At 42.7% G+C, this 23,146-nt stretch overlaps 1 protein-coding gene across 2 annotated transcripts in view; it reads right to left on the bottom strand.

Annotated features, from left to right (window-relative positions):
• LOC122793200 (FSD1-like protein) overlaps window positions 1-23,146 on the bottom strand; it is a 913,201-nt gene that overhangs the window by 557,177 nt on the left and 332,878 nt on the right. For both annotated transcript variants that reach the window (XM_044061031.1, XM_044061032.1), the window contains exon 5: window positions 10,461-10,483. In XM_044061031.1, coding sequence (XP_043916966.1) covers window positions 10,461-10,483 — 23 coding nt within the window. The remainder of the gene's footprint in view (window positions 1-10,460; window positions 10,484-23,146) is intronic.

Here is a 23,146-nt window from a genome sequence, read left to right as displayed (position 1 = left end):
CACAAGGTTTTATTAAGAATCACCGATCCCTTTACCTCAACGTGGTATATGACTTGATTACTCATCTTGGAAAGGATAGTATCTAATATAACTATCAAAAAATGTCTTTCATTAACATCGTCGATGATCATCCTAGCTGGGGAATCTGAGGAAATCAAAGCATTCATCAGACCCTTGCACTTGTTTAAGTCTTTCGTTTTCTCTTCTGATCCCCTATACATACTAAAAATGATATGATATTTAAATCTATATGACAATGTTAAAAGCTACACTAAACCACAATTTTTACAATACCACTTATACATATGAAGCCATAATCTCAAACTTAACACTCAGTCAAGGTTCAGTAACACCCCTACACCACAATAAGGAATTTTTCCCCTTTCTTTCCATTGCAGTTTGACATCTGGCACATTGACAAAAGGAACACAATGCACTTGATAACTTGCATGTTTCAATTAAAAAGGTAAATAGCCAAAAACTGCAGTAGCCTGACAGCAAACATCTCTGGCCAATATATGCAGTACAAAACTGACTGCCACACTTAAAATTGTATCAACAGGCTGAAATATTTATCACAAAGAAGGTGTCAACATTCAAACATATCACGGTCATGAATTCTTTACAGCACCCTTTTAACATTTTTTTTCTGCAAATGGTATGAATTCTAACCCTATATTCCATATTTTAAGTAAACATTCAAATTCTGCAGTATGGAGGAGTAGTGAGATCTAGCTGGGTAAATCTCAAGTATGACACTCCTCAGGTTTCAAATCCATATTTTATTATATACTAAAAATCTCAACAACATGTTAAATACTCTATCCAAAACTAATGAAATACACATCTAGTCTGAAAAGAAAACTACATGTGCATGCCTGAAATGTTTAACTAGGTCAGAAAATATCCAAATTACCTGTGCAAGGGATATTTTAAAAGCATGCAGTTAAATTAAATGGATTATCAAACAGAAAAAGGGCGGGAGTTTGGCATAATGGTTAAGGTGTTTACCTTACAGACATAAGATGCAGGGTTTGATTCTCACATGGTGTAATTGGCTAGGCTGAAAATGGCCCACAAGGGCAGTTAGCCTAGCACTAATCTATGAACCTCAGAATACCTGGCATTTTCAGAACTACAAAAATCACAAAGTAAAACTAAAGTAATGACTTACAGATGCTTCTTAATTTCTAGGCATTCCACAGAGTTCAATACTTGGTGACCACGCTTCTTTTCCCAGACAGTCTGGTTTGTATCCAGTGGAATCCAAGCACAAGTTAAGTGCTTCTGTAAAGTTTTGTACCTGTATAACTTATTTTGACTGTACAATGACTAAATTTTCATATTTGTTATATTTTGTTGCACTTCATCATTGTAAAATACATTGAATTTCATGCTGGCTACTAGACAGCAACTCCTGATAGAATGCAGAAAAAAAGAATGCATGAAAAAGTGGGAGACAGAAAAAGATTGGGCTAAGAAGGACTACTGGTTGGCTAATAGTGCAGTTGCAATAGTAAAGAACAAGGCATCAGAGGGACTCTACTAGCTTCTAGAAAGTGATTCAGCAAATAGCACAAATGAAGTTATGTACTCACCATAACTTTCCATCCATGTTGTCCATTTTCATTCTTCCTCAACCTATGGATTCTGATCTGATCCCTCGGATCCGACTCGACCTTTACAGTAGCTCATGGTAATCAAAAACACTCTCTAGCTTCTCCCTTACCCATAATGCACCCATCCTAAGTACCTCAGATCTTGTTTGCTAATAGAAGTAAGAGAAAATATCAAAATGATCCAGAGAGACTATATCTGGAGCTCAGTACATGGTAAGTGCCCACCTAAGAATACTCACTCATCTAAGAGTTCAAAGGTAGAGGGCTGGTAGGTGGGGAGTTAAAGAATGAAAATAGACAACACAGATGGAACATTACAGTGAGTACATAATTTCTTTATCTGATGTCAATTTTCATTCTATACTCAACCTATGGGACACAGTCTGAGAAGGAAACAAATAATTGCTTAGATTTCCTGATATCCTTGGTTCTATTAATGTAAAAATGCAATTGCCTGTGAACATCTAATAAATCTACCAAGTATTCACCTTTGTTCTCAATTTTTAGAAAAAAATACTGGTAAATTGATGGACTGATTGATATTGGTTTCTGATACCACCTTTCGTAAAAAAAAGATGGATTAATATGGAGAGATACTCCTGTCTTTGTGAAAAATCAAATATGGTAGATTGGAAGATAAGGCTTTAATTTCCAAAATTCGTCTTGAAGAACTTATGGCTACCAAGAAGATAGTCTTCCGAGAAACAAATGTGAGATTGCACTTGCCTGCTGGTTCGAAAGAGGGGTGCATAAAAGCCTACAGCACCAAATTTAGGTCCAAGGGGGAGTAGGATCTTTAGAAGGGGGTTTTAAAAGGAGAATTCCTCTCAAAAATGCTTTACAGAGTTTATGTGAAGCAACTGAAGAACCTTGGAAACCAATGTGAAAACTGGATACTGCTGCCAACTGGACTTTGACAGTCGAAGATGACCCTTCTTTGAAAAGTTGAGCTAAAAAAAATCAAGAATATCATGAATCAGAAAAGAGAAGGGATCAATGTTATTTTGTAATGCCCAGTCAATGAATCTTTTCCATTTACTGGAATATAGCTTATGTGTAGATGGTTTACGAGCAGACAGGAATGTGTGTTGGACTGGAGAGGAGAGCATAGGTTGTCTGGCTATTAATGGAATTGGGGAAGCCGGATAGGTTGTCTGGCTATTAATGGAATTGGGGAAGTCGGAGTGTCAGCCTGAGACTGGTATATCTAGGTGAATCATGCCCATCGGGTGAGAGAGGAGGTCTGGAGTTGAATCCAGACTCCACGGTTGGTGAAGTAAGTGAGGCCAGAGAAAGGGGAACCAAATCTGTTGAGGCCAATATGGTGCAATGAGGATTACTTTGCTCTTCAACTTGGCCACTTTCTGCAGAAAGTTTGGGATTAATGCAATCAGGGGAAAACAAAGGAGACTGGGGGGGCCAATTGTGAAGAAGAGCATCCCTCAGTGATTCCCCACTTAGGGGGATCAAGGTGAAGTAGTTGCTGCATTTGTATTTTAGGGGAGAGGCAAAAAGATCACAGCAAAGCCAACCCCATTGGCAGAACATCCTTACAGTCACATTCTGATTGAGGGGCCATTCATGGGGGTAGAAGAATGCATCTGCTCAGACTGTCTGCTATCACACTGGACTTCCCTGGAATATGTGCTGCTATGAGAAAGCGGTTGGATAAGATCACTCACACACTGAGTGCTTCTCAACACAAGGGGTAGGATCTGGTTCCTCCTTGTCTGTTGATATACCAGACTACTAACATGTTGTCTTTGCATTGCAATTGTTCCCAAGGTAAAAGCATCTTGGAAAGCCTGCAATGCTAAAATCACTACTCTCATTTCTAGGACATTGACATGCAAGTTGTCCTCTGTGGAGGACCAAGTGCCTTGGATTGTTTTGCCCAGAAAATGCCCCACCCCCAGCCGGGAAGCATCCGCCATCACTGTGGTCTTGGGCTGGGGAAGAGGAAATGGGCGCTCTTGTAGTATCTAATCTGATAGAATCCACCATTTGTGATCTTTTTTGCAAATATTGGTGATCTTTGAGTCGACACAGGTTGCTGAAGGATAGACCATTGTGCTGATAACAGCCACTGCAGAATTCTCATATAAAATCTGACCAGCAGGACTAGCTTTACTGCTGCCGCCATGGATCCTAAAGTCTGAAGAACCAGCCGAGTGGAGATTTTGTTGCTGCAGATTATTCTTGCGACATGATCGTCTCTACTCTTGAAGGAGGGAGTAAGGCTATTACTCCTTTCGTGTTGAGAATTGCTCCTATAAAGTTTAAACTTTGAGTGAGTTCTAGATAGCATTTCTCGTAGTTTATAGTCATCCCTAGATTTAAACACGTCTGAAGAATGTTGTCTTTTGCCTTCAATATTTGATGCCTGGTCTTCTATATATGGAAATACCCTGAATCCATGCAGTCTCAAAGTGAGCTGCCACTACTACCATGCACTTGGTAAACACCCTGGGGGCTGTGGTGAGACTAAAGTGTAGTACTCTGAACTGATAATGACCAGCTTCCAGCTGAAACCGCAAGTACCTCCTGGATCACTTGTTCATCTTTATGTGATAATATGCATCCTGAAGGTCTATCGAGCACATCCCATTGTCCTTTTCCAGAAATGTAAGAATGGACTGAATGTGACCATCTAGAAATTGTTTCATCAAACTGATTGGTTCAAGTTGCTGAGATCCAAGATTGACCTCCAGTCCCCTTGTTTTCTTTGGCACTAAAAGAATCTTGAGCAAGTTCCGGATCATATCTGGTCTGGTGGGACTTTTTGAAGGACTTGTTTTTCTAGAGGCTTCTGTACATGAATAGCTGCTTGTTCCCTCTGACTGGGTGGAACACCAGGGAGTTTTCTGCATTCGGGAAGAGGAAGGGAAAAGGGTATAATATATCCTCTGGAAATGGTCCTCTGCACCCAGGTATACAATATTATTCCCAGACAGGCTCTCTGGTGCAGGGACAGTCGACCCCCGATTGCCTCAAAAGGTGGGCAATCGGTCCTCCATTCAGGAAATCTGGCAGGGCTTGCCAAAGAAAGATTCGCTGGACCCTTGCTTTTGTGTGCCTCCTTTGCCATGAGGGTAGCATCTAGCACTGGAGTTCCTCCCTCTGCCACTGGGGGAACTACTTCCTCATGTGTCTTGAAAGGACCCTTGGAATATCTGAACCACATTTTGCACTGCTTCACTGATTCCTGGAAAAGAATTGCTGTAGAGTGGAAAAATATACACCCCCTGCAGATAAGGTCTTCCCAGCTTTCTCACACCTGAACAGTATGTCTCTTACTTTAGAGCCGAATAAGAATATGCTGTTAAACAGAGCATTGACAAGTGTAGACTTGAAAGGCTCCACAAAGTCACACAAGCGCATCCAGGCATGCCTCCTGATGGCAATGCCTGAACCTGTTGCTCTGCTCATTCCTTTGGCTACATATGAAATGAGCCTCATGGAAGAGTTAGAAATAGACTGGAGAGTAGACAACTGGGTAGTAATTGAGGCTTGCATTTCCTCAGATATGGATCCTGAAAGGGTATCTGTGAAAATTTAATCAGATCCCTCTGTAACCTAGTGAAGTGTGCCAGGTAGTTCAGGGACCATAAGGAGAAGGTCGCTGAAGTATAGACACACTTCCTGAACCTATCCATCATCCCAGACTCCTCGTTTAGGGGATGGAGAGAGAAACTTTCTTCAACTAGTTCCTTCTTCGTGGCTGCCGCCACAACCATGGCATCCACAGACACACATTTTGTCCAAAACTGTTTGTCCTCAGGAGCAATAATAATTTTGTCTGTTCTCCAGGGAATCGGCTCAATGGTGTCAGGGGTCCTTCCATGTCCACCGAGAGATCAACTCAATGAGCTCATCAGCAGGCGGAGCAACCCAGGAGGTAGACGGGCGGGTACCAAAAGCCTCCAAGTACACAGACTCCTCAGACAAAGGACTGTTGGGCTTCCAATCACCTCTCTGTTTTAGAATTTCTAGGATGTCTCCAAAGGAGACATCATCAGAAGGTGACCTTGGGCACCCTTTGCCCTCATTAAGGTCTGTGTCTTTGGTGACTGATTCTTCAGGAGAATCCAAGTGCTTCCTCTTGCACAACTTCCTCTTAGGGACCTCCTCAGTGGAAACCTCTGGGGAGGTATCAGAAGAAATGGGAATGCCCTGCTAGAAAGCCTTGGGTTTCAGTAATCGCTGTCCCTGTGGAAACAACAGTTCACACACTGGACGCAGAGATGACGGGGTTCAGGGCTGCAGATCCAAGGAGGTAGGGACCGTCTGAGCTGCTGAAGCAGACATGTCTCTCTCCAAAACCTCAAAGGCTGACCTCCCTTGAGAGGGACATGATTCTGGATCTGAGATGGCAATCCTCTGGATCCTAGTTCCTCCCTGCTCGGAGGAAAATCCTCCAGCGACAGAAGCTGTAGACTGAGCTAACCCATGCCAAAGCCCCTAGGTGCAGGGACGGCTCCGAAAGTTTCGGAACCAATTATGCAGCTACGGCTCCAAGAGGTCTCTGGATCCTACTGAACTAAAGAACTCAGAGCAAATGACTGATACGATGGTAGAGTTATCTTCGGATCCAAAGCAGAAGGAGCTGGGCAGCTTAGATTAAAGAACTCTGAAGCTTCGAAAGAAGTCAGAGGAGGAGGATGTAAAGGAGGGGTAGTTGATGTACAGAACTCCTGACCCGAAGGGGTAGGAGCTGAGGAAACCCCTGGCATACGCTGTGCCCACACAATTTATCTCACCAGTCTCGCCATGGCCTCTTCTGTCAAACTCTTAGAAGACAGGCTAGACATCAGAGAAGGGGACTTTGGTCTTTCCAGAAAGGGAGAAGGCACTCTTAATGGAACCAGGTCAAGTAATTCAAAGTACAGAGTCCTTGGTAAAGCAGGTAGGCTTGAAGCCAAATCAACTGGTGTCTGATCAAGTGAAGACTTAGTCTTGTCCGAAGTCAGATCCAACGAAGTGGATGGATCCATATGTTTCTTTGTCCTTACATTCAGATCCGAGGAGGTTTTACTATTCGAAAACTAGTCTTTTAACAGACAGATACGACAGAGAAGTTGGAGCCGACAGAAGCCTCTTCTTTGGTTTTTCAGACATCTTTGATAAAGAAGTGGAAGGGCGAGATGATGTTGACTTGCCCTGTTTTGTTTATCAGAGGGGGAAGCTGCAGATAATGCCTCACTGAATGCTGATGGAAGAAGACCTTTAAGAATCAACTTATTTTTTCATTAAACCAGAGCTCTATGGTAAACACGTGGCATATACAGCAATCTTCTTGGAGATGATGGGGTCCCAAACAATAGACATAAAAGGTATGCGAATGAGAATAAGGCATTTTCTTCTGACACTTTCCACACTTTTTAAAGCCAGATGGCCCTTTTCCTTTTTCTGCCATATTGAAGAGAGAAAGTTAAGAAAAATCGAAGGATAGAAAGCTCTCACTCTTTTTTAAGAGAAAAGGAAGTAAAAAAAGTGTGTGTGTTGGGGGGGGCAGTCCCAATACCAACAATGGTAATAGGAAAATACACTAAGAGTAAAGGAAAGGCATACTAACGATAAGTATTCAGAGTTACTTTCGTAAAAAAAAAAGGAATGAAATGGCCAGAAAGCAGTTGCTGGGTAAGCGATATAAGCTAAGCTATAAAGACAGATAAAATGCAAAAAACTAATTTAAAGGAGAAAGGAAGTTTTAAATTCAATTAAATACACTTACCTGCTCGAGAGCAACTGAACACCACATCTAATGCGAATAGTAGCAAACGACATCTGGGGTACTTAGGAAGGGTGCATTCTGCATAAGGGAGAAGTTCGAGAGTTTTTTGGTTACCACAAACTACTGTAACAGTGGTCAGATCCAAAGAATCAGATCCGAACCCATAGGTTGAGGACAGAATGAAAACTGACATCATCAGATCTATCTTTCTGTCTTTGCCTTGCAACCTGATAAAGATTGTCATCAGACATCTTTCATAAGGGATGACAGCAACAACCTGCTCACCAGTCTACAGGACAAACAGTAGATGGAAGAAGTACTTCTTGCAGCTTCTGTTGAAGAAAACCTCACAGAAGCTGTACTGCCACAGACAGAGTACGATGAAAGAAGAAGAGGAACCCACCCTAGGAGTAGTAAGAACAGCACTAAGGAAAATTAAGTCAAGGAAAGCAGCAGGCTCAGATGAGGTCACAACAGATATGATCAAGATGTTGAGTGACTTAGGGGAGAAAGGACTACAGAGGGTACTCATAGCAGTATGGAGAGAAAGGTATACCCTAGATGACTGGAAAATAAGCATACTAGTACTAGTGTACAACGAAGTGGGTATTCACAACTGAGGGCAGTACAGAGGTATCAAACTCCTGTTACACTGCATGGTAAGATGGGAAATGAGCAGTTCAGAGGCAGATCAGGATGCAGCACAACTGCCCCAATGTTGGCAGTGAGACAGACAGTTAAAAACTAGAGAAGAGAGTCCAACTAGGAATTCCTAGATTTGGAGAAAGCATATGACAAAGTCCCAAAAAAAGTGGATTTTGGCAGCCCTGTGATGGTTCAAAATCCCAGAAATACTGGAAGAATTAGTGCAGTCTATGTACAAGGACCAGTGACTGAAGTATGAACAGGGTTTGATCTCATAGAGAGATTTTCCTGTGGGAGTGGGTGTGCATCAGAGTTCAGCCTGCTGCTGTTCATACGGGTGATGGACTACATTAGCAAACAGGTCTGAAGGGACAGATCAACAAAACTGCTGCATACAGACAATGTGGCATTACAGCAGACTCTGACCAAAAACTTTAGTAAAGGATGGAGGAATGGAATGCAAAACTGATGGCACATGGGGTGACAATGAGTACAGACAAGATAGTTGTAATGGCAGCAAATGGGTAAATCAAAAGAAAACAAGAAGGGAAAAACAGTGAAACAAGTTAATAGTTTCAAGTACCTCGGGGTGGGGGTGAGTAAAAAGGAGGTACGACTGAGGCAGTTAAAGTTAGAATTAGAGGGGCTGCAATCAACTGGCATAGAGTGTCAGGAGTAGTCTGCGACAGGAGAATGCCAAAGAAGCTGAAAAGTAAGGTGTACAAAATAGTGGGGTGACCAGGATTACTGTATTGTACAGAAACATTGTCAGTAAAGGCAGAACAGTTGAGGAAGCTAGAGGTGATGGAGATGAAATGCCTGTAACAGGTGGCAGGATACACACTGTGGGACAGAAGAAGAAATTAGGGCATCAGAGCAGAAGCCCATGTAGCCCAATTGCAGAGAATGTCAAAAGACAGATTATGGTGGTTCAGGCACATATACAGGAAAGCAGAAGGCAATCTGGTGAAGACGACTTTGGATAGAAAGGAAGAAAGCAAGAGAAAACAACGGTGCCCAGCAAAGAGATCAGAGGATTGTGAGAGATAAGACCAGCATTGCCAGGTATGACTGTCGAAGATGACAGTGGCAATGAATTAAGAGAGAGGGCAACAGCTAATGCAACACCCAGACCTCCATGTACAAAATGGGGAAAGGGAAGTTGATGATGAAGATGACTGATGGCTCCTGCACTGTAATTTTTATTAGAGTGTTTCCTGGTTTCGCCAGTTTAGTTTAAGCAGCAGCTTAGTTCTTCTTCTTTGCACTTTGTCTTTATAATTTTTATTAAGGAGACTCAGGACCTCGCACTCTAGTGGCAGAGGGGGTGGGTAAGACTGGTCTGTTCTGAGATGGGAATTACAGAGAAATAAGTTCAAGTGTGACCCTCTGATTGGCACTGGACTACTGTGCGTGTTTAACCATTTTTCTGCTCCTGTATAAAGTTAGCTTGTTTCCACAGATCTTGGCTCACTTTCACACAGCTCACAAATACTTGGTGACCACACTGCTGATTCCAGACAGTTTGGCCGAATCCACTGTAATCCAAGCACAAGATGGCTAGGTTTAAAAAGGCCTCTGTGGTCAACAGACTAGTAAACACCTATGAATAGATAACACCAGCTACATTTTTTGCAGTAAATGTTCTTAGACCACCTTGGATCAAGTCAATATAAGAATCAACAAAGTATACAAAGAAAGAGTAAGATAACCATAAAATCCTAAATATTACTATCTACTGTAATCCATTCTGGGAAGCACTGTTAGGAATGTCTTGGATGGAACCTACAAGAGGTGCAAAGCCAGTACCAGTCTTTAAAAGAAAGCCATCTCCAGGAAAAAAGGCAACATTGTGGTTTAAATGTAACTCAGAAAATGTCCTTAATGTTGATAGAATGACATCTTACTATATGTAAGCAGTCAATTATACTAGTAATATAGGAAAACTTTAAAGTTTAAAATTGCAAAAGCAACAAAATGTAAATGTTTACAAATAAAAAAAACAGCTCTATAATCACAGGGTCTCCAATGATTCATAAAAGATTAACACCCACAAATCACATGTAACAGAGACATTTATCTCTAAGGTATTCATACGTTCAGAATCAGAACTTGGTACCCAGCACCCGATTACATGACACTTTAATTTAATGGAGCTGTGTAATTCCTGGAAACCAGCAATATGCTTTTTTACATGACGGAACCCTCTGAAATAAGATTTGCTGAATAAAGGAAAAGGTCATGCACTTAAATCTGATCAGCCAAAAGTTTCAGTTCTAAACCAGATTTAAGAAAACAAAATCTGCAGATGCTTTTTAGGGTTAGACAAAATGCAATCACACAAAGCTGTGACATTAAAGCATAAATGCAAAGTACTAGCACCCACATCACACAGGATAGAAATGTTAGAGAAAGACAAAAAATCAAAAAGAAAAAGCAAGCAAAGTGTTCTGGTACTGTACCTATCCTTGATCTGTCGGGCAGCCTTGGTGTAGTTCAGGAAGAAGAGAGAAGGAGGTTAGTGCCCTCATGCAAGTGTCGATAGCAGTGACATGCAAGAAAAATTGTAAGACATATCTGCATTAATTCATGAAAGCATTTTCACAGCACACAATTGTTTATTTAAATGAAATCTTTAAGAAATTAAGTATTTTATTAAAAAATAATTAAACCACCCACCACAGTTATAACAAAATTTAGGAAAAGACTCTTAAATGTTAGATATTTGAAATAATGGAACTCAAACAGCAACTGCATTCTTACTAACAACAGGCCTGCAAGGAAATCTCTCCCATCAGCCTACATCTTTGAATCCTGTCTTGATGTCAACCTGATGTTACAGTTAAATGCGTATCACTTTTTTATCTCAAGATAATGTTTTTAGAATAAGTATGAAGCAATATATTCAATGATAATGATTTTACCCTACGGCCTTGTGACAAAAAGGCCTTGAAGTACATAGCCAAATTCATCTACTTTACAGAAGACCATGTCCAAAGGTGCAGCATGCAGAATGAGATGTCCTAAAAAAAACACAGTTTTATCTTTTATACAAAAGGTCTGCTTTTGAACATTTCACACAGCTTTTTCTATTCAAAACCATTTTCAATACATGTTATCTACAACTACGTTTTTCTTGCAATTCATACTGCGCACAACTGCTTATTACATTTTTTCTTTATGTTCAACAAATACAAAAAAAGATAATATATAGTATACTACAATGCGCTGTTTTCAGTGACAATTCTTAACAGAAAAAAAATTCTCAAAAATGTTTGCATGGTATATTTAAAGCACTCTACACAGAAAAACAAAAAGCAAATCACTTACCAAAGCAGCTGCTCTTCTAGCATTCTTTTGCTTCATATGCTTGTTTGTTCTGGTCTGGGACATCATAATTAGGACATGTCCATATCATGAAGTGAGGTGTGCAAGGAATGCCAGCAACATTCTTGTTAAACTATGAGTAAATAGTTGAATGAGGCACTGACTTTACAGGGAGACCTTCGACAGAGGTGCTACAAGCAGTCAGGTCACATTGGGTGTTTATGCTCAACTGAAGTTGATAACCAGAATTAGTTACCTCTTCTGATAAAAGAGCTTCACTACTGCACTTTGTGCATTGATCATTTTATCGCAACATTACTGCAATGCACTGTTCTAAACAATATGGTAACTTCAGCAGAAGCATGTGTTCTCTGTCACTTTCTTATAATCCTCTGTTCTGAAACCTGCAACAGTTTTCTGGAACCTACAAAGTGAAGTATATGGTTCTACTGCTCATTCATAAAGCTCTACTTTTTAATGAGTTATATAGTGGTTTAGATTTCTGGCTTTTAAATTTGTTGAATTATTTGCCCTTATTGTTTTATCTATACTTACTACAATCCCCTCCTAGATACACACACAAAAATCTTTGACTTGGCTGGCACCTTTCCTGTCTCCAATGTCAGTATAAAGTTTCCAGCAGTACCTGGGATTCCGGTTCTGGCTTTTGTCTTGTGTATTGCACCACGGTTGTCAGTTTCATGTATCTCCTTATTCTATACAGATACAGGCATAATCTAAAAATTGTTTTCTAACAGCAGCAGTCTGTAATGCAAAGATAGTGAACTCTGTTAAAGTAAAATGGCAGCCCAACCAAAACAGCAAACTTAACCTTACAGACTAGGAAGAAAAAATTATAGAAGCAGAGCTCTGCTCAGGGAAGGATGGTGGACTGTATGCAGTAATTTGTCTTGCTCAAAAATCTATTAAAGTGAAAGCATCACTTAAAGAGCCTTATCTCACACTGAAGAGAGTACTATAGCATTCATTATGGATATCACTAGTACCAGTGGGAATTTTCAGATGGAAAAATGAAGACTAAGACTCCCTACTGTAATAGTAACAAATGTGCAAACCCCCACTAAGCAGCAGCTTTACATATACCTTGTGTACAGGCATTTTTGACACACACTTGACATGCACCATTGCACTTAGTAATGATAAGACATTTATTATAGCAAAAATAAGAAGTTATGTACCTACCATAACGTTCCATGTTAGTTGTCTTCTCTCGCCTTCTTTCTTGCTTGATGGGTTCGGAGCCGATCCTCGGCTCCGACTCGGCACTTGCTTTAGCTCGAGAACTCCTTTTACCAGCTCGAGGCAGCCCCATATCCCATGATGCAAGGCGGTAAGTACCCAGATCTCGTTTGTTGACAAAGGGCAATAACACCAAGCAAAAAATACTTCCCAAAGGAAGAAGAAACTTACAGATGGAAAAAGGACCAGGTCTGAATGGTCCTTAGTATAATAGTTTCTTATACAAGGTCTGTCCAGGCCAGGGGGAAGGAGGGAGGGTCGCAAGAAAGAAGGCGAGAAGACAACTAACATGGAACGTTATGGTAGGTACATAACTTCTTAATGTTAAGTTGTCAATCTCGCCTTCATTCTTGCTTGATGGGACCGCGTCCCTAGCACCTCTATCCTGGGTGGCTCAATGGAACAAACTCTTGAGGACTGTAGAGCCAAAACTGGCTCTGTCCCTGGAGGCCAAGTCCAATTTGTAATGGGAAACAAAAGTGTGAGGAGTGGCCCAAGTGGCCGCCGCACAAATAGTGCCCAAAGGAAGTCTAGCTTGAAAAGCTATAGAAGTAGCTAAACTCCTAGTTGAATGTGCTTTAGGTTTTGAGCACAGCTGTTTTCCCCTGAGTGTATAAATTTCAGTGATGACCGAAGAAAGCCATCTGGACAAGGTCACTTTAGAAACAGGAAGGCCTTTTTTATTATCCGCATAGGAAACAAAAAGTTGATCAGATTTTCTAATTTTTTTTGTTCTATCCAAATAATATCTAAGTTGACGGTGGACGTCAAGATAATGTAGCTTTTGTTCAGCTCTATCTGAATAGTTAGGAAAAATACAGGAGATCAATGGATTGATTCAGATTGTTCTTTGAAGCGACTTTAGGTAAAAAGGATGGATTAGTTCTCAAAGATACTCTGTCTTTGTGAAAAATCAAATAGGGGGGTCGAACCGAAAGAGCATGAAGTTCAGACACCCTCCTGGCAGATGTAATAGCCACTAGGAATAAAGTTTTCCAAGAAAGATATTTCAGGGAACAAGAAACAGCTGGCTCGAAGGGGAAGAATCAAGGATGTCAGCACTAAATTTAGATCCCACTGAGGAGGAGGATTCCTGATTGGAGGCTTTAGTAGGAAAATTCCTTTCAAGAAGGCCCTGCAGAGCCTATGGGACATAATATTATGATCTGCTATCCCGACATGAAAATTAGAAATAGCAGCCAATTGAACTCTGACTGTGGAAGAAGAGGAGCCTGCATGAAAAATCTCTGCTAAGAAGTCCAGAACTGCCTGAACAGGGGCAGTAAAAGGATCAATATTTTGGGCCTTAGCCCAATAAGAGAAACGTTCCATTTGCTTGTGTAAATCCTCCTGGTAGAGGATTTTAGTGAAGCTACTATGATGTCTCTAACTGGGTTAGAGATCAAAGGAAGCCTGGCTAAGGAAGGAAGTGGAGCAACCATGCTGTGAGGTTGAGAGAAGGGATTGACCGGTGCAGCTGACCGGATTGGTGAATCAGTAGATCTGGCACTGGGTCCAGATGCCACGGCTGCACCAAAAGGTGATGATGGAGGAACGGGAACCAAACTTGTCGAGGCCAGTAAGGGGCAATGAGAATCAATTTGGCTCTCAAAGCGGTAGCTTTCTGGATCACCTGAGGGATCAGAGGAAATGGAGGAAGGCATAAAGAAGTCCCTGGGGCCAATCCTGGGTCAGAGCGTCTCTGGGGATGGCCTGATAGAGGGAAGAGGCTGAAGAAGTCTGGACATTTGCTGTTTTGGGGAGTAGCAAAAGATCGCAACATGGACGACCCCATTCCAGAAAAATCTCTTCCGCTATAGATTGCTTGAGAGACCACTCGTGAGGCATGAGGATAGCTCTGCTCAATCTGTCCGCTATAATGTTGGTTTTCCCAGGGATATGCGTTGCTACCAGAAACCGATGAGAGGAGATCGCCCATTGCCAAAGTCTGAGCGCTTCTCGACACAAGGGGTAGGACTTGGTTCCGCCCTGTTTGTTGATATACCAAACTACAGACATGTTGTCTGTGTGGACTGCAATTGTCCCTACGGGAAGAAAGTCGTTGAGGGCTTGCAACGTTAAAAGCACTGCTCTCATCTCCAGGACATTTATGTGCAGATGGTACTCGAGCGGTTGCCACGTCCATGAACCATCCTGCCCTGATAATGACCCCCCACCCGATCAGGGAGGCATCCGTGGTGACAGTGGCTATCGGGGACGGGGTACAAAGCACCTGCCTTGGTGAACCTGAGACGATGTGATCCACCAAGCAAGATGCTGTTTGCATGTCTGTGTCACCAGAATCTGGTGACGCATTGGGAGTTGCTGGTATGACCACTGTGTGAACAGCATCCACTGAAGGAGGCGCATGTAGAATCGAGCCAGGGGAAGAAGAGTAATGGCCGCAGCCATGAGACCTAAAACCTTTAGAACCATTCTGGCCTGTACTTTCTTGCTGGCCAGAATGATCCTGACATGAGTCTGAATGTCTGAAACTCTTTGTTCTGTAAGGGTAGCTGACATCCGAACAGTGTCTAAGTTTGCCCCTATGAAGGTAATAGACTGGCAGGGCGATAAGGATGACTTTTCGAAGTTGATTGAGATGCCTAAATGAGAACAAAGGTTTATTGTGTAATCCCTGGCTTGTATAAGCTGATGCCTGGTGGTGGCTGACAGGAGCCAGTCGTCGAGATACGGAAACACCTGGAATCCTTGACGTCTCAGGTGAGCCGTGACGACTGCCATGCATTTGGTGAACACTCTGGGGGCTGTAGTGAGACCAAAGGGCAGGGCTCTGAACTGGAAGTGACTGGACCCCAGCCGAAAGCGGAGAAATCTCCTGGAGCGTCTGTGAATTTTGATGTGATAGTACGCGTCCTGAAGATCTATTGAGCACATCCACTTGTCCTTCTGTAAGAAGGGCAGCATTGACTGAAGCGTGACCATTCGAATCTTGTCTTCCTGACAGACTTGTTGAGTCTGCTGAGATCCAATATTGGTCTCCAGTCTCCCGTCTTTTGGGGACCAAAAGAACCTTGAGTAGATTCCGGGCTCTGAATGGTCTATTGTAACTGGCTGAATGGCTCTTTTTTGCAGTAGTTTTGCGATTTCTAACTCTGCAATGTCCCTTAGACCAGGTGGTACATCTGGAAGGGAACTTGAGGGGAAGGGACTTTCCTCGAAAGGAATTATGTAACCCTTGGATATGATCGACTGTACCCATCTGTCTTGAGAGAGGGAATGCCAGGCTTCTGGGTACAGTGATAATCTTCCCCCGACTGCCTCCAAGGAGGGACAGCCGGGCAACACCTCAGGGATGCTGAAAGGGCTTATCAGAGAGAGGCTCCCTGTTTCCCTGGTTCTTGGACCCCTCTGCCTCTAGAGCGCGTCTGTTGTTGTTACCCCTCTGCCACTAGGGGTAAACTGACCACGTGAATCCGGCGTGACTCCTTGGGATTTACGGAACCACATCTTTCCACCCTTCTGTCCTTTGGGATAAGGCCTAGAAGGGGTGGAAAAACGGACTCCAACAGCAGAAAGAGTCTTGCCGTCCTGCTCACACCTGGTCAAGGTTTCCTTCACCTGAGGGCCAAACAAAGCTGACCCATCAAAGGGAGAATTTGTGAAGGACGCCTTAAAGGGATCCGCAAAATCACATAGCCTCATCCAGGCTTGGCGTCTAAGAGCCACACCTGTGCCTGCGGCTCTACTCGCTCCATCCGCAGCATAAGATATTAGCCGCATGGAGGAGTTAGCAATGGAATTGAGGGTTCCTAGCTGCGAAGCAATCTTTCTTGAGCCCCTGCAGCTGTAGGATCCTGAACTACTTCTCCCAGCTCCTTCAGGATATCTCTTTGGAGTCTGGTGAAGTGACATAGGTAATTCAGCGAACGCATAGCAAAGGTCGCTGAGGAAAACATCCGCTTACCGTACCTATCCATGGTCCTAGAGTCCTTATTAGGAGGATGGACGGGCACGGAAGGATCTGCAAGTTCCTTTTGGTGGCCGCAGCCACCACCATGGCATCAGCGGGGACACCCTTGGTAAGGAATTGTTTGTCACTAGGGGCAGTGATAAATTTAGAAGGCCTCCTAGGGACTGGCTCTACAGAGTCAGGAGCTGCCCACGCCTTCGTGCAATAACCTGCATAAGGGGTCGAAGGCGGAGACACCCAGGAGGTGGAGGGCCGAGATCCAAACGCCTCTAGGTATACTGACTCATCCTCAGAGGGATTGTTGGTGGGCCAGTTTCCCCTCTGTTTCAGAAGTTCTAGGATGTCTGAGAAGGAGACATCCTCAGAGGGGATCTAGGGATCCCTCTGACTCATCAAAGTCAGTATCCGAAGTGACAGACTCGGGGAGTCTACATGCTTCCTCTTACAAGTCCTCTTCCTAGGAGGATCTCCCGAAACATCAGGAGAATCCTCGGAAGAGGGGAAATTCCCAATGGGGAAACCTGAGGCGGAGGATCTCTGGGTCCTGTAGCAAGAGAAGTGGCAGAGATGTCAACAGGTACTATAGAGGGAGGAGCTACGGAACAGACTGCTGACTGATACCAGTGGCCAGTACACTCTTCATCACCTCGAATGCTCCCCTCCCAGGCAGGTCCGAGAGAACCCGCTCCGAAGAGCTAGGAACTCCAGGAACCACCGAAAGGGAAGTCTCCGAGGCAGATGTCGGAGCCGAGCTCACCAAGGCCGAGGCTCCAAGGGAAGAGCGGGCTCGGACAAGGGTCCGATGCCACTCACCCCTCGGAGGAGACTATGGAAGCCCGACCACGAATCCCTCTAAGGAAGAGGAGATAAGAGTAGAGGCTGAAGGAACAGAAGGGGTATCCGTCCTCCAGCCGTAGCAGTAACCATGCCCGAAGACTCCAACTCCAAGCTCTGGGGTAGAGTTGAAGGAGGAACTGTAACGGGGTGTGGACCAACAGTCGTCTGCTGAGACGGACTGTGTAACATTTGGGCCAGTACCTGTGACTTGAGTAATCTACTGACCACTCTCTCTAGGTCATGATCTGACAACCTGGATGACCTTGAAGATCGGCTCCGATGGCTCCGTTCCGATAGAAGAGGTGAAGCCGGGGCCGGAAGTATCGGCTCCAAGGAAGGAGACCTCGACCTCTTCCTGGAATGAGCCATTGGAGCCGATACTATAGATCCTGTCGGCGCCGACTTCTCGGAGCCGACAGAACGCCTTGATGTATCGGCTCCAGCCGGAGCCGATACAGCCACCAAAGTAACGGTGTCGGAGCCGATCGGAGCCGACACCGATGCCTGTGCCACATGGGTGTCGGAACCGATCGGAGCCGACATCGAAGTGGACAATACAGATTCGGCACCGATAGCCATCGGTGCCGAAAGCTTTGTCAAGCCAGAATCGGCTCCAGCCGGAGCCGATCTCGACTCAATGCAGTCGGAGCCAAGGCCGCAGGCTTAGATACAGAAGCCTGGGCCTTGGCAGGTTTTGTTGATTTAGGTGGAGCCGACTTAGCCGGAGAGCCCTCCGGCTTAAGAAGGCCCCTAAGAATCAACTTATTACGTCTCTCCTGCAGGACTCTCTGGCTGAAGGAGTGACAAATAGCACAGGAGTCCTGCAGGTGAAGAGGGCCCAGACAATACAGGCAAGAAGTGTGACCGTCTGTCAGAGACATCTTCTGACAGCACGAGTCACACTTCTTAAAACCTGAGACCCTCTCCTTTGACATGGTGCCGAAAAACACAACACACAGACACACCAGTCAAAATTAAATTAAACAAAATACCAAGAGGTATTCTATAAAAAACCAACACACACACCCTAACAGGGGGGGGATGGGATAGGGAAAATTGACTAACAAAAAATTAAAAGAGACAGGGAATTTCTGTCAAAAAGGGTAGAAAAATAAACTTTAAACTATCAATAAATTAGTTTTAGACTAAAAAGGGGCTTGAAAAATCACAAATGTGAACAACTTACCAGGAGCTGGTAAAAAGAAGACCTCCTAAGCGAAGCGGCAAACGAGATCTGGGTACTTACCGCCTTGCATCATGGGATATGGGGCTGCCTCGAGCTGGTAAAAGGAGTTCTCGAGCTAAAGCAAGTGCCGAGTCGGAGCCGAGGATCGGCTCCGAACCCATCAAGCAAGAATGAAGGCGAGATTGACAACTTAACATTAATAGTTATCTAGACAGCATTTTTAAGTTTGCTTTCAAAATGAAAGGATTGGTTTTTCTTTTGGCAAAGAGGGAAAACAACTGTCCTAACTCTCTGAATGAAGCAGTCGACTTTAATGTAAGACCCATATATCTGTAATAATTTTTTCCTTCATATTCTTGCTTGGGAAAATATACAAATAGCAATACTACTCAATTAAATGTTTTGTAATACTGTCCAAAGACTTTAACCGTCTCTCTCTGTTGATCTCTTCTGTAGACCAGGAAAGAACATCAGGATATACAGTGAAAACCCAGGGAGAAAAGTTCCAATAAAAAAAAGTAAAGCTACATAACACTGACTGTCTTATGTAACTGCATCCATCATTGTAGTAGCAGTGAAAAAATATACAGGATGGTTTGCAAACAGAAGACAGTAAAACAGACAATATTACAACAATGTGATAAACAGGCAGCTGTAAATATCTGTGAATTTAGGAGAATAAAACAAAATTTATAGTGTTGACAGTAAGGCACATGGGAATTAGATAGTGGTAGTGCATGTATAAATGGTGCTATTAATGAACCTTATATTTTTCTAGGTGCTTTTTGCCCTTGTGCCTGCTGTCCAATGGGACTCTGCCAGTCTGTTCCCACACATTATCGAATTACCCCAGTGCAGTATAGGAGCACAGGGACCATAACAAAGAGTAGGACTGACTGTGTTCCTTCACACAAAAAAAGACGTGTGGTGATCTTTATAGGAAATTTGGCAACTCCCCTTTATTTTGGGCAACAGATACAATTTTTTCTAATTAAAAAAAGAAGATACAGTTTTCTCACAAAAAAGGAAAGAAGTGCCCACCAGGATACTTATATGCCCACCTGACAAAATTAGCCAGTTTCCAAGCCTGTGAACACGCAGCTAACAGAGTGACTTATTGGTAGCTGCAATGGCAAGAAAGTTCTGTATTCTGGCAGCTATACATCCATTGTTATACCGGCTTGCTCTCGTACTCCAATGGGTGTATGGGCATGTGGAAGGTACCCTAGAGCTGTGAATGCTGGTCAGATGTCATATCCTTGACAGAATAACAGAATACAGCCATACAGCTTAAGCTACTGGAACAGTTTTCTAATGATGAATAACTGAAAAAGCATCACCCGAAAAAATGGCAAACTTGAGGCTGCTGCGATCAAAATGAAAATATCATTGACAGCTTACATCTTTTGCTTTTCCCAACTGTTTTTAGATTGGAGGGGAAAGCAGAGATGCATACAATGGAACCTCATGCAAGGCCATAAGAAAGAACTTCTGCCCTTGTTCAAAGCTAGGCAAACAGGTTCCTTTGTTGACTCCATCAGGCAGATGCCAGCAGAGAAAACACTTTCAGACTGAGCTGCCATTCATAAACTAGGGACATTATGTGACTTTACTCATGTAATAAAACATTTTGATATACTGTACAATAAAATGGCACCAACTGGGAACTTGAAGGAAAATGTCAGTTTTCAAAGCTGCATGGCCTTTTGTGCTTAAGTGTTAAGATCAAGTGCTGACCTGCTTCTGGCTGTATTACACTACCATGACGCTATTAGCAATCACCTGAAGAATTCCACTGGACAGATTCTTCTTGAATAATATGAAAACCATGACAAGTGAAATAAATTACTTTAAGACTGGTATATACGCTTCCCTTAGCAGGGACCACTATCCTGCAGATTGAAATGTTAGAATCAACTAACAAATCGCACCAAAAATCATCACACAAACTGCAGAAACTCTAAGCTGTAGTACAAGCATGCTTGTTTGCACAGGATATTTAAATGCACACTGCATACCAGTCAATCTTCTATACTGTGCAGAAGTAGTCAAACATATGCTGAATCTACTCAGAAAGCATCTATCACAAAACTATTAGTATTCCTATAACAAAATTTCCCTGCAGATGGAAGCTTGAAATAAACTTCTGTCTCACTTGCATTTCTTTTCATAATCTTCGTTAAGACTCTGGAAACCAAATTAATCCTTTTTGCTTCAAATACAGGACTTGAGATAACAAAACTAAAATAAGCTGGCCAGCAAATGTCTGTACAAAACAGTGGCTGCTCACTTTTGAGCATGTCGCACAGTCAGCTACAGTTACTCAAAAGACGATCACAAAACTCATTCACAAAAATATTCACACCTATGCACTGCAAACCCATATCAAATCAATCTTCAAAGGCACAGAGAACTCTCAAGACCAGCACACGTGCACTCTTCATTTTGGCTCAAAAGACTGATGTTAATTTTTCTAACAAAATTAATGACTGACTCTCTGGGATCTGATGACTAATCAGCCTTTGGTTTGCAGGAAGGGGGGGGGATTCAGCCTATTACTAAGGCAGTCTGCCACCAGTGCACTACCAGCATCAAGGTTCTATCCTCACTGCATTAATCATAATGAATACATAAGCAAACACAAGGAATAGAGACAAATAACTCATGTGCGTTTATCCTAAAGGACAGCTATAAACACTCTATATTAAAAGAAAAATAAAATACTGCATGCAAAGGTGAAGTTAATTCTCATGATGCCAAGAAAATGCACTCTCTAAACTTAACAGGGAACTTCAGACCTTGATAAAAAAAAGCCAGATATGAGGAAACAATAGCTACACAGGTGACAAATAACCACAAAGCCTTCTTTAACTTTGTTAGAAGCCTCAGAAATAATGTCCACTGCACAGAAATAATAATAAACAACATCACATACTCTGTCCCAGTGGGCATAACTAATCTACTGACAGATAAATTTAACACAAACTTTACCCCCTCTCACCTCCTATGTTTCTAGGATGTATACCTGTATCTACATCCCCCTCCAATCTCCAACGAACATGTTTTCAAGGCACTAACCAAGGCCAACAGCATTACTTCAAAGGGGTCTGATAACATATGTGGCTGCCTACTGGCCAGCCTGAAACATGACTTGTCAGAACCCCTACAGAAGTTATTCAGTATCAGTCTACAAACAGGCTTCATGTTGGGTACACGGAGGACAGCAACAGTCATCCTCTTGCACAATAGGGGGTGTCAACAGATCCAGGTAATTATAGACCCATAAATCTGACCAGCCTCATCTATAAGGCTATGGAAAAGATCATTATGGAATTATTAGTAAGGACATAGGTAACTACAAACTCTCTACCCAAGCCAGTTTAGATTAGTCAAGGGCATTTACTGCTTACTTAACCTGGTCGACTTTTTCGAGAAGGATAATGAATCAGTGGATGACAGCAATCAACATGCACCATGTATCAAGACCTTGCAAAGGTGCTTAATGCCATCCCACACTTCAGTATCTAATATCAACTCTCCCAGCTAAGTGCAAATGCCTATGTAACTTTATGGAAAGCCAACTGGCTCACACACAGAAACCAGGAAATTAGGATAGTCAGCTCTACATCCTCCGAAAGATCTATCAGTAGTGGTGTATCCCAAGATTCAGTGCTTGGGCTGTTCCTCTTTTTCATTTACCTCTCAGAGGTCAAAGCAAATGTTAATGGTTTATGGCTGGCCAAGTTTGCAGATGACTGTAAACTTGATTCCATCGACACCAAGATCCTCCAAGGAGGTCTAAACTACACAAATGGCTGGTGTCAAAACCATGGACTAAAACTAAAAGCCAAGAAATGTATAATAGCATCCTACAGCAAAGCATGACTCCCTTTTTAACTATAACACCACCACCACCGCCACCCTGAGAAGTGATCCAGTAGTCAAGGGTATGGGAACCTTTGTAGACAAACTGTCCTTTGACCACCACTTGTTCACTATTTTAAGGAAGTCCCTTTTCATTGGACAGCTTATATATTAAGGTATGGTGTGTAGGTCCAGTGATGTAATCATTCTACTGTATGTACTCAGCTCTCATTAGGCTGATCATTGACTATAAAGAGTCTACACATAGATTATGCTACCTCTGAATTCAATAAACTCTTCCCAAGGTGTTCTAAACACTATCTCCTTCAGAACAAAAAGGGTCAAAGCCAACCCTGCTCCATGGCTATCTTTAGCAACTAAACAACTCATGAAACAAAGAGAAAGCACAGAGGGTCTAGGCAAAAAATGAAACAACTTCTACTTTACTAGTATATAAAGAACTATGAAACCTAACATAGCAACTTATCACCAAAGATAAGAAAACCTATTACTCAGGCAGTTACACACACACACACACACACACACACACACACACACACACACACACACACACACACACACACACACACACACTAATAATACAAAACTGTTCTGGGCCTCAATCAAAAAAATGTTGAATCCAGGGCAAGCTACACAGCCAACACCAAACACAGAGATAAAATGATATTATAGCCAACCAATGCAATACTTCACTGTTGGTGTAATAAATTTGGGATTCA

This window comes from Protopterus annectens, chromosome 2.part0, assembly GCF_019279795.1.
Source record: "Protopterus annectens isolate FY-2018-M chromosome 2.part0, PAN1.0, whole genome shotgun sequence".
NCBI lineage: Eukaryota > Metazoa > Chordata > Ceratodontiformes > Protopteridae > Protopterus > Protopterus annectens.
The sequence above is the reverse complement of the archived record's forward strand: the minus strand, read 5'-3'. Positions and strand labels throughout refer to the sequence as shown.